The 12146-nt window shown below is 39.5% G+C and overlaps 2 protein-coding genes across 11 annotated transcripts in view; one reads left to right on the top strand and one right to left on the bottom strand.

Annotated features, from left to right (window-relative positions):
• Nucleotides 1–788: 788 nt before the first annotated feature.
• LOC128911938 (thiamine transporter 2-like) lies at nucleotides 789–8389 on the top strand. The gene is made up of 5 exons (XM_054207555.1): nucleotides 789–1054; nucleotides 3123–3942; nucleotides 6201–6393; nucleotides 6927–7068; nucleotides 7861–8389. The coding sequence occupies exons 1-5, from the start codon at nucleotides 905–907 to the stop codon at nucleotides 7981–7983; spliced, it is 1428 nt and encodes a 475-aa protein (XP_054063530.1). The 5' UTR covers nucleotides 789–904; the 3' UTR covers nucleotides 7984–8389.
• A 2754-nt stretch (nucleotides 8390–11143) lies between these two features.
• The window catches only part of AGFG1 (ArfGAP with FG repeats 1), a 37612-nt gene continuing 36609 nt past the window's right edge, over nucleotides 11144–12146 (bottom strand). For all 10 annotated transcript variants that reach the window (XM_054207545.1, XM_054207547.1, XM_054207548.1 and 7 more), the window contains one exon: nucleotides 11144–11885. In XM_054207545.1, the coding sequence (XP_054063520.1) occupies nucleotides 11826–11885 (60 nt within the window). In that variant the 3' untranslated portion in view covers nucleotides 11144–11825. The remainder of the gene's footprint in view (nucleotides 11886–12146) is intronic.

Genomic DNA, 12146 nt, shown 5'->3' with positions numbered 1-12146 from the left:
AGCACTTTTGAAAAGTGCCTGCTATTAAATGGAATTCAAAATTTTAAAAGAAATAGCTTGTAACAGCTTGGTTAAATATCAGTCAGTGCTTTGCTTTCATTCTTTTATGTTTCAGAACATTCTTGTTTCACTTGTTTTCCAGGAAGAGTGGAATTGACTTTCTAATGGAAAACAAGCAAGTTAAAAAAACCCAAATCTCTTCAGGCTTCCTTTTGGTGCTAACTACAGCAAAGAAAGAAGACTCATTCTTTTCCTTTTGATCATCACTTTCGAAGGTGAAGTCAAGATTCCTCTTTTCTAAGTCTGAACAGGTACCATGAGCAGGCAGTTTCTGCATCTTTCTTTACCTGCTCCAATGACTGGAGTGCAAGAAATATGATGAGTATTTTAAAGAAACCGAGCTCACAACAGGTTGTGAGCTGGCTGGTTGGTGGCTTTTATTGTCTGCAAAAAGGCCTTCACTTCTGTTGTTCCACTTGGCTCCCAGGCTGCCAATCAACAGCAGAAAGCCTCCCTAAGCATGCTGAGAACGAGCTCTAATCTCACAGTTTCATTACTCATTTATTTGGAAGTGAGACCGTAATGGAACTTTATTCTTCCACTATGATACCTCCGCTCAATTCTAAGTACGTCATTAAGAACAACCTTTGCTAGATGATAGAGAGACTGGAGTTTACCACCACCAAAGCACTTTGATCCAAGTTATTCATTTACAAGCTGCATCTGGGATGGCTTGGAGGTTTAGTGACAGAAACATTAGCTGAAGTAGGGTTAGTTAAAAAGTAAACTTACAGATTAATTTGTAAAAAGAATGCTCCGAAGAGCATCTTTATAAAATTCCTGGTGTGCTTACTCTTTCACAATTTGTTGGTTTGTTTTTTTTTTTTTTTTTTTTAGATAGACTATGGATTGCTGGAAGGGAGCCGTATGCCGTAGCTGGATTTATCCCACGGTGATCATCTGTGCAAATGGATTTTTCTCTGCAATGAGGCCATCAGAATCTTTTCTCACTCCATATCTAACTGGACCGGACAAAAACCTAACGATTGAAGAGGTATGTAACTATTCTCTTAAGTAATAATTAAGATGCTTAAGACATTAAGTCTTACAGCAATAACTGAAGGGAAGATTAAGTGTTCAATGATACAGGTATATTTTATCTAGAGACTAATTTTTAAGGTGCTTCTGGAAAAGAGTAAGGAGTCACCTCATGCAGAAGGTCAAAACTTTAAAGTCCCTACATCCTTAAGACTTTGAAACCACTTTGGTGGTTAAGAAATTGATACTTTCAGCAAAATCAGGTCAGCTAGTTCCTTTCCCCACCTAGAACCCCAGTGGAGGGGCAACACTAAGATTCTTTTATATTTATGATGTAGTGGATTACACTGATAGTGACTTAGCGAGTGCAAATCATAAGAAAACCAAGCAGACTTCCTCTTATGAGCTGTTAGATTATTACCTGCATTACAGGGCTGTTCCATGCATTCATTAGCCTCCAGAGGTCAGATTCACATTCAAAAAAAGTTTGGTTTGGGTGTTTGGTGGTTGTTGGTTTGGGGTTTTTTTGGTGGGTTTTTTTTGTTTTTGTTTTGTTTTGGTTTTTTTTTTTTTTTTGACAAAAGCATGCACTGCAAGTTTCCTTGCTCTACTCCTCTGTTCAGCAGAGGCTGCTTCAGGAGTACGCTTCCCAACAAAAGGGGACATAGTTAACAAGCGGCTGAGTCATGGAGCTAATGATATAATTAGAAACCACAAGCTTGGTACACCCACATACAGCTAATAGGAAGAACAATCATTCTTGATGTGCAGCAGCAGGTGTTAAGGCAGAATCTGCTAGCATAGTGTAAAACCAAAGTTTGTTCCAAAAAAAAGTATTCATGGTTTGGGTTGTTGGGGTTTTGTTTCCCCCCTTTTTATTATCTTTAACCACAAAGGGAAATTTTTTTCTTTAGTACCTGAAATAGACAAATAGCATGATAGGATACTTTAATTCTGATTTCAGCAGTAATCCTTAACTCAAAAATAAGGATAATACAGATACTGGCTCTTTCAGCTAAATTCACATCCGGTGAGATAATTCTATAAGTTTCAGTCAAACACTTAAAAATTCTAATTAAAGTTCAGAGAAACAAAACAAGTCACCCCAAAAGATATAGTGAACCTGCTGCTCACCATGCAACTCACTTCTGTACGAGTTCAGAAGTAAAAAGATAGCCAGCTACTATCGTTCTTCCAGCATTTGAAACAATTCCTTTCTAGTCTAATTGCTTAAGCAGAGAAGGAGTGATCATGAATGGATACCCTAGCAGGTCCAGCAATTATTGGATAAGACCTCCCCAAAACAGGCAACCTGCACATCCCAAAGTGAGCTTTTTCTGTGACTGTGTCTAAAAGATGGGGGTACCCAACCCCACAGCTGTAGTCAAGCTGCCTGGGCAAGCTCTGAGCTTTAGTGGCAACAGTAAACAGCATCTTCCAACCTGAATGCAGATCAGTTTTAGAAAAAGAGAAAGAATTTCTTTTCAGACCATCTATGCATTAAAGGCCAACTGAAACTTACCAAAATTAGCAACTGCATCAGACTTACTTCTTACACATTATGTTTGAAGAAGATATAGAAGGTGAACATAGTAACAGCCACACACTCACTATGTGCATTTCCAGTTCCCCCATCGTAAGAGGCATATGCTTTTTTTTCCCCCCCAAATTGTAACAAAGGAGAGAGGTGACCAAAGGTATACAATGACTCATGTGAAAAGTAAGTAGGCATTCTTTTTCAGCTCCTCTGGGGAATAGGATTTGATGCTAGACAGACTTTCCTGTGACACAAACACTGTTATAACTGCTTTAAACAGCTGCGCATCAAAATCTGCCTTCTTCATGGGCCTTTACTAGAATTATTTTTTAAGCTAATCTACCTGTTTATGTAGTAGAGCCTAGCATCACTACCTTTGCCTCTTAAGGAGTACGTTTACAGTTTTGTAATTTAAGGCAGTTTAAGTCTGCACAATTCAGTGTTTTCTGTCAGCACTATTATGTTCCTTCAATATCATTGTCAAAGAGCTTCAAAATCCACATTTAAATACATTTTTATAAAAATATTTTCTTTTATTTTCTTCTAGGTTACCAACCAGATTTTCCCAGTTTGGACATACTCCTACCTTGCACTCCTTTTCCCGGTCTTCCTGATTACAGACTACGCGCGCTACAAGCCCGTCCTCCACCTCCAGGGCATCAGCTTCATCATCACGTGGCTCTTGCTGCTCTTCGCACAAGGAGTGCTGGCCATGCAGATGGTGGAATTCTTCTACGGGATGGCGACAGCCACTGAGGTCGCTTATTACGCCTACATCTACAGCATCGTCAGCCCCGATCACTATCAGAGAGTGACGAGCTATTGCAGAAGTATCACTCTGGTTGCGGCCACCGTTGCCGCCGTGCTGGGACAGCTGCTGGTTTCCTTAGCAGACGTATCCTACTTTCACCTTAACGCCATTACTTTGGCTTCCGTGTCCCTGGCATTCGTGTGTTCCTTTTTCCTCCCAATGCCTCAAAAGAGCATGTTCTTCCACAGGAAGGACGTCTCGCCAACTCCCCCAGCACCAGATAAAGCCGCCGTGGCCTCAGTTGGCCCCGACGGGCCATCGAGCTGCCACGAGGACAAGGGCTCCCTATCTGCTGACAGGGGACCAACACCCAAAGCGCAGGCTGATAATGCCGAGCCCCAGAATCACGTGCTCAGAGTCCTGGTGCAGCTGAGCAAGGACCTGAGGGACTGCTACAGCTCTAGGAAACTTCTCTACTGGTCCCTGTGGTGGGCTCTGGCTACGGCAGGCTTCAACCAGGTTCTGAACTATATCCAAGTGCTGTGGGACTTCAGAGCCCCCTCTCACAGCTCTGCAGTGTACAATGGAGCGGTTGAAGCAATAGCAACTTTTTTAGGTAAGTAAAAGGTCATTAGCAACTACTTCTAACCCATCCTGTGCTGATGGCATTCTTCAGAATGTCTTTGGTGCCTTTCTGTTTATTTCCTACAAGAACAAAGGTCAACAGCAACAGCCTACAATATACAATACAAGTTGTGTGCAAAGCATGGTTTTACTGCACAACTTTATCACTTGGGTCTTCAAAAATAAACTTAAAAATATATATAAGCTTTTCCTTCTTAGAGGAGCCTTATTCCACCAAAGTGTTTCAAGAATTTAAGTTCACAGCTCTTTTTAAACCATGAATTTAGCCCCAAGTAAGCAGTTGCAAACCCTTTTCAATGACACCTTGCCTATTCCTCCCTCAAATACACCTTAATCTAGGTGCTTTAGAAATTAAAAGATCATATTAACAGATACCCTGCTCTAGATGATCTGTTTAGACCGTAGATTAAAGACTATTTCAGGATAAGTGCTCCAGAACAAATACTCTGTGACTGCATCTGTATCCTGATCAATGAGTTTGCCTCTGGATGGGCCACACAAGGAGAGGCTGAGAGCACTGCAATTGTTTAGCCTTGAGAAAACAAGGGATCTTATTAATGTGCGTAAGTACTTGAACAGAAGGAGGAAAGAGGGCCAGGCTCTTCCTAGTGGTGCCCAGTGACAGGACAAGAGGCACGGGGCACAAATTTAAACAAACTTCCACTTAAACAAACAAGAAAATTTTTATTGTAAGAGTGATTTAACACTGGAACAGGCTGGCCAGAGGTGTGGACTCTCCATCCCTGGAGACGTTCAAAACCTCAACACCATCCCGAGCAGCTTGCTTTAACCAACCCTGCTTTTAGGAGGGCTAGGCGATCTCCAGAGGCCTCTTCCAGCCTCAGACATTCTGAGTCTCCTTATAGCTACTTGGTTCGTCCCAATGACTCTCCTCTTTGGCCACAGAAGGCATACGGCTGAAGTGCAACTTCTTAATTTAAATAGCTCTGCAGTACCAATGGAGCCTCATTTTTAAGCTCACATTTACACAGCTATGTCTCCTTCATACCAGGAGCTTTATCTCACGTTTCTGAAGGGAACTCTCAGTTTTCCTCCCTGCAATCAGCATGAAAATGCATTTTGCTGAAGCCACCCCAAAACTTCTCAGACTACCAGACTACTGGTTTGAGCAGTATTTCCAAGGGCTTTCTTGCCTCTGGCACTCGATACTATTTCAGAGTACGGAAAGCACTCTCAGTACTAGAAGCCTCTGGTTAGAGCAGTGATGGACCAAAGGAGTAGGCCTGCTATGCCTTTTTGAATTCTGATGAAGAGCACATGCAACCAGCAAATGAAGTCCAGTTTTGCAGTAATGTGCTAGCCAGCCTGAAAACATCTGGGCAACTGATGCTCTCTGCTGTATAACCTGCCTGGACCAGGCTTCTTTTTGCATTTGGGCTACTAATCTCAGCATATTGTGTTTCAAAGAGCTTTCATAAACCTACAGGAGCCTCTGTGCTAGAGGAGCATTAAAAAAACAAACAAACAACAAAACAAAAAACCCAGAGCTGGATAACCTTCTTACAGCAGTAGACAGTATTTCTCCAGAACTGAGATGGGGAGAAAAAGTAAACCTCGTCATTATTGCAGAGATTTAAAAATAAATAAATATCAAGGCACTGGAGTTTCTTATACCATATTACGCTCAAGTAAGGGCTTTTACTTTACGTGATTGTCAATAAAGCACTGACAAATGCAGTTCGTAAGATTTTTCACCAGAAACTGAAAAAGACACTTTCCTAAAAAAAAAAAAAAGCACGAAGGAAGAGGGAGTGCAACAGATTTTCATTTCATAAAGATCTTTACGTGAAGGAATTAAACTCCATTATGCATATTTCAGCAGAAAATGCTTGGTGGGATTGTTCTTCTCTTTGCTCACAGTTGTTAGAATATGGAACAACACCAATAGACCGTACACTGCTGCCTCCAGCTTTAGGCATGAGGCACTTTCTCAGAGTACTTCAGTCTGTGAAGGCTCTGTAAGCAAGGAGGAAAAAAAAAAACCAAAAAAAAAAACCCCACACCACCAAACCCAAAAAACCCCAAGCAACCAAAGAAATACAAGACTCCCAGACCACTAACAGAAAGTAGAAGCCACACCATTATCAAATGCCATTGTGACCATAACAGTCTCAAGAGCTCCTGGTATGATCCATTTACACAATTAGGCAATGGCTCTAGAATGATGATGATGTTGCAGAGTTTTAATTATTACTTTTAACTTTTTAGGTTCAGCAACATCCATGGCAGTTGGATATGCCAAAGTAAACTGGGATCTTTCTGGAGAACTGGTTTTGGGAATTTTTTCTGCAATGGACGCTGGTTCCCTGTTTCTTATGTACTTTACCAACAACATCTGGGCCTGTTATGCTGGTTACCTTGCGTTTAAAGCGTGCTATATGCTCCTTATAACAATAGCAACGTAAGTATAATACACAACTGTTCTAATTAAACTGATTTAAATCAGCATCACATTTTTAAGTCTACCAAAATTTTACTGAAAGTTTCCCTAGAAATAAGATTTTTAAATAGGTCATGACAGCAACACACATTATTTCTAGCTTATGTAAATCTACGCTTAAAATTATATGACCTAACCATTACAATAGGTTACTCCAAGTCAGCAAACTGGAACAGAAACTTATTCTGCATTTAGCTGTTCAATAACCTATGTACAAGCATTCTCTAAATGATCAAGTGAACGTAGACAGGTCTTTATTTAGCAAAAAAATCCGCTGAAATAAGATAAGTAGGATACACTAAAGTGCCAAAGCCAGAAAAACAAGAGATTTCTGGCAAAATGAAGCTGTTAAAGCTTAATAGCCAAGACTGAAGAGGCTTTATCCTATGAAGAACCCACTATGCCCATTAAATTGGTCCCAAACTTTCTCCCGTACGTAAGTTGCAAGCGTCCATTCTCTCCACCGTTTAGTTAACCTGTACATTCATTTTCAGGTTTCAGATTGCCGTCAATCTAAGCATGGAGCGTTATGCTTTGATGTTTGGCTTCAACAACTTTGTTGCACTGGTGATTCAGACAATTTTAACTGTTGTGGTAGTAGATTCAAAAGGTCTGGGATTAGATATCAGCACCCAGGTAAACTACATTACTCACGCTGCTCTCATTTCCCCCACTCTCCTCCAGAAGAGGGTTCTACTCCAAGATTAGCCTTTGGGAAGATATTAGGTAATGGGCTAGCTTAGGACAGTTACTCACTTGAAAAAGAGGTTGATGTAAAGTGAACTGGCAGTAGCTACTACAACCCACTTGTCCTCTAGTCCTGCCAATTTTTGCATTTCTATGATAATTTTAGGAATATTATCATAGAGCATAAGGGAAAGACAACTACCTATTACTCAGGATTTTTTTTTATTTAAAGGCTTCCTATTAACAAGTTTATTGTCAAAATACCGTAAACAGAAGCAGGAAGCAAGCTGAAAAGCAATCTATGGGTCTATTACTAGGGTAATTCTAAGTTACATATTTTCATTGGGTGCATCTTTAAGTTACTGTAACTCTGAAAATTAAATTATCTCATGATTCCCCATTTCAAGTTTAAACTTACACACTAAATGAGGTCCAAATCTCTAGCTTTCATCTTTTCAGACAAGAGCCAAGAAGTGCAGGGCGGCTGTCTTCCTCCTTTATTGAGGTGGAGAGAGGACACAGGTAACAGTATTCTCTTCCCCTCCTTTTACAACCACAGACTTGCTACAGCGTGAAGTCAGGCAGCCAGACTTCTTGAATCCTTTCAAGATGGGATTATTTTGGGGCATGGGTGACAGGAAAGGGAAGGCGGCAGTGGAGGGACACCCCTTAAGTTATTACCTAACAGCAAAAGCAGTTTTTGACTCTCCCTTCTCTTTCTTCCCCACCTCCGTTTCCCAGTTCCTCATTTATGGCTGCTACTTCGCGTTCATAGCTGGAATTTTCCTCATCAGAAGTGTATACACCTTTATCTCCACCAAACGCAGAAATAACAGTGTTGTTGATGAAAGCACTGATCATTAACAAAGGCGACAAAAAGAATGGCTGCAAGCAACAGTGCAGAAGGCTGCATCATCTGAACAATTAATTAGGAAAAACATAACGCTCAATCAAGCAAGACTGGTCAATGGTGAAACAGGCCGTTCACAAGCCTACAGCATAAAGAGCTTTGCCAACAGGATGATGCATTTTGCCTGTTTTCTTCACCGGTAGATCTAATACCAAACAATCTTTTGAACACAACTCAAATTTAATGATCTGACACCAAAACTTCTATTAATGCTCAATAAGCACAGGCAACGGCATACAGATGTCTGAACCTCACAATAGAACCTCATAATAGAACATGTTTGAGCTTTCACTTCTACTGAGTATTTCAATTAATGGCAATGTAGTTGTAGGTGTACGAGCTTCAAAGATTGCTAAGGAATCTAAAGAAGCCCTTGCTCCAGAGCAGCAGGGTGATCTGTTGGAAAGTTTGCCACAGAAAGCTTTTGAAAACTTAAAAAGTCTTCAGCTGGAAGTTGTGACGTGCATTTTTAAAGCAAGTTAACAAATAACAGTAAACTTTTTTCCAAAAGACACTACTTCTGAATGTTCAAAGGTGGATTACTACGATGCTATACAGCATAGCAATTCTGCCACTTCAGTTTACAAATGGCCAAATGCAGTCATTTCAGATTCCAGACAGACAAGGCACTCCTCAGAAATCTGAAGTTACAGGACTGTAAGGAAAACATGTCATCATAAACAGATAAACTGCTACCGATGCAGTGACAGCTTTACCACAAATTCATTCAAGGTGTACTAATACAACAGACTTGCCTTCCCTTTGAGCGTCTGGCTTGATAAGCCTATGCATTAATTATGTCTGACAACTGCCATGACCCACGCACACTTAACCTTTGGTAGCAGAAAAGCCTCCTAAACTCACTTATTTCTAAGCCATGGGGAGACACTTCAATTTCTATACAAGGCATACTTATTTAAATAACACCACTTAAAGTTTAGATATAACTAAAGCTAATTAGGGAATGTTCTTTCAATTGTGTTCAATAATGTCTACTTTGGAGTAAACTGTATTAGACAGCAGCAGATTGCATTGTGTTCCCTTTACCACAACTTACGTATTTGCCAAGAGTCGGAAGTAACTAATGGTTGGTTCCCTAATTCAGCTCACAAGAAAGTAAAAATGACTAATTCCTTTAAAAGCATACTTTTAAAAGCTGCTTGAGCTTGCCTTTATGCCCCAGTAAATTTTCCCTTCAAGACAGAAGAATACTTGCATCATATTTATGGTTCTCTTTCAGGAATTCCAACTAAATTCCACCCTTTTCAAATTAATTTCTTACCTCAGCATTCGTTTCAACACAGTGCTTGGGAGTTTGCAGCCATTAAATAACTGAACTGCAGAAAGTGGGCATCACGTCTGCCTCGTAGAACTCAGGATGTCTCTTACACCATCTTCTTATACACATAAGAGCTGACATATTAGGAGTAAAAGGTCTAGACGGTCTCCAAATTAATTTCTGTATAAGCAGGCTTACATGCTTTGCATACATAAATGAATTTCAGTATCTCTTAGCAGTAATCAGCTTCTTTTGGATCAGAACAACAATTTCAGTAGATGCTGATCTCATTAGCCCTTGCCCAAAGCTTAATTTACATCAATTTAGGTGAAGAGAGAACAGGATTTTTCCCCTTCCACAAGGCTCTTCATCTCCTTGATGAGACGTTTGGTTGATTTGGTCCAGTTCCCTGCAATAAGCATATGTAAGTGTTCCACAAGTCCTTCTGAACCCCTGCAGTTCCCCCACTATCTACGGCATTTGTGTTACTATCCCAAAATAGGTAAGGTCAACAATAGAGAAGAACTACAGTTATTTATACTATGCTAAAAAACAGTGGTGAAAGCAAGGGCATCACCAACATCCTGAAAACCTTCAATTGCTCAGGATTCATTTAGTGAATTTCCCAGAGTCTTGGAAATTAAACTATATGCCATACTCTATCCAGCAGTCCTCATCAGAAGGAAGAGACAGACATCAAGTCTGTTTTAACTTTAAATATGCCAACAGGACAAAAACAGACATTTAAGTGAGGAATGCTGCTATAAGCAGCTTGTTGTGTAAGCTGCCCGTTTGCTGCTTTGGGATCTCCAAATCTGAAAAAAAAAAATAAAAAATAAAATGCTAAGATACAGAAATTACTACCCCCCAACAGGCAGTCAAAAGCACTGGCATAAGAGTGTTTTTACAAGCAGTGGTCAAGTCTTTCAGCTCCCCTAGAAATAAGGGGATCTAGCATTCAGGCTGTCAGTTACAAGTAAAATGTCTTAACCTTCAAGTATTTTCACACTTGTGGGCTTGCACATCCTTTTCTCAAAAAAAAAAAATCTGATCTTATTTATTCCTGTTATCTTGAAAGCTGTTAGAATTTTACTCTCTGGCCGGTCAGAAACCTTTTTTTAAGCTTGCAGTTTATGTATTCACGATATATTTACATTATTTGCTTAGTTCCAGTATTACACTTGAACTTAAGCCAAGTTATGTCTGTGTTTACAACACCATCACCAACTACTTTGACACAAAGCTGTATTTTTTCTTAAACCTTCTTACTATTACAGACTACATAAGCTGGACATTTCCACCCCCTACAAATTCCATTGTAGTATGGCAGGAAACATTCCAGTAAATTAAAAAAAATAATCAATGAATTTAATATTCCACAGGAGGTCTTACTACTATATATCAATTTTTAATAAAAAGAGTGCCATTACATCTGTAGTACCGTAGCCTGCTATTACACACACTGTTCTTACCACAACCAAGTCTTGTTCAAAGGCTGTCGTTAGCTACCCATAATTACGAGTCTTTTGCAGGTAACCATTTCTGAAGTAACTACCCTCCTCAGTGCTTCCAGTGTCCTTCGATTCACAGCCATGCTGTCAAACTAATCCAAGCTCACTTAGCATTTTCCTGTTCGATAGGTCACTTCCCTCGGGCTAGAACAGCAAGCTTTGTCACAAAGACATAAAGAAACATATTCAAGTGAGGCATGCAAAAATTTTAAGCTTAACTCACCTTTAAGTGTATTGCTTTTGATAACTCATCTGTGTATCAGACTCAAAATATGTACATTTCAGCCCAATAAAGTGTTACTGCACAGAAATAATGCCACACAGTTGTTTTTTCTAATATTTATTTTTTTTCACCTGCAAACTGTAGCAAAACATGATCAGCTTTATTATGCAGACAGGTATCCCTCTAACATTAGAGATTTAGGCATGTATAAATAGAAGAGCTCTTAGGAAAGGAAAACATTTTGAGAAATGAACAAACCTTCAATTTAACTTCATGACTTCCAATACCAATGGTTAAAATGATGTAGCTCATCCATTCCAAGAGATACAACAGCACCTTAAAGTGGCTGATCTATTTCCCAGTAACATTTTTCACATAACAATGTGTTAAAGTTACAAATACTGATATGCACAAATAGCTATTTTCTAAGAAAAATATGTACAGTACTGCAGCATAATGAATGTGGTATCTGCAATAACTTATTAGCCAATTTTAATATACATGATACCGCTACTTTTTACCTGCCAGTTCACAGGTTCAAGGATGTTACCACAGCCCTCTGTTTTGCACATTATTACCTGGTGGGGGATCGGTTTTCTTGGTTTTTGTGTATTTATTTTTTTTAATTTTTTTTAAAGGTACACAATGCAGGCTTTTATTTTTACTTCTTAAAGACTTCTTTTGTGTTTAAAGCTAATATCAGTGAAACAAGACAACAGTGCAAGAGGCGCAGAGATGTTATGTGACCACATAAGAGTTCTTTTGGGTAAAGTGTCTATAAGGCTATAAGAAAGGATTGGTTGATGAGCTTCCTGTTGGAAATTGTCCTGTTGGTGCACCAGCCTGGGGGAAAACGAAAGAAGAAAAATAAGACAAATCTTTAAGATTTTTTTTTTCCATATTGTAAAAGTCATAAGTGCAGGCTATATAAAAAAGAAAACAACCTATTAGGAAATATTTCTTGTTTATGTTGCAGTCTTCTTTTTTTGGTGCTTCTCCAAAATTAGGCTACTGTAAGAGCACGGTATACAAGTACCTCTGTTTTCATTTGAACAGCCTTACAAATGCCATGCCATCGTAACAATGAACTGCATTTAGGAAAGT

Source organism: Rissa tridactyla, chromosome 6 (assembly GCF_028500815.1).
Source record: "Rissa tridactyla isolate bRisTri1 chromosome 6, bRisTri1.patW.cur.20221130, whole genome shotgun sequence".
Taxonomy (NCBI): Eukaryota; Metazoa; Chordata; class Aves; order Charadriiformes; family Laridae; genus Rissa; species Rissa tridactyla.
This window is presented reverse-complemented; position numbering and strand designations above follow the sequence as displayed.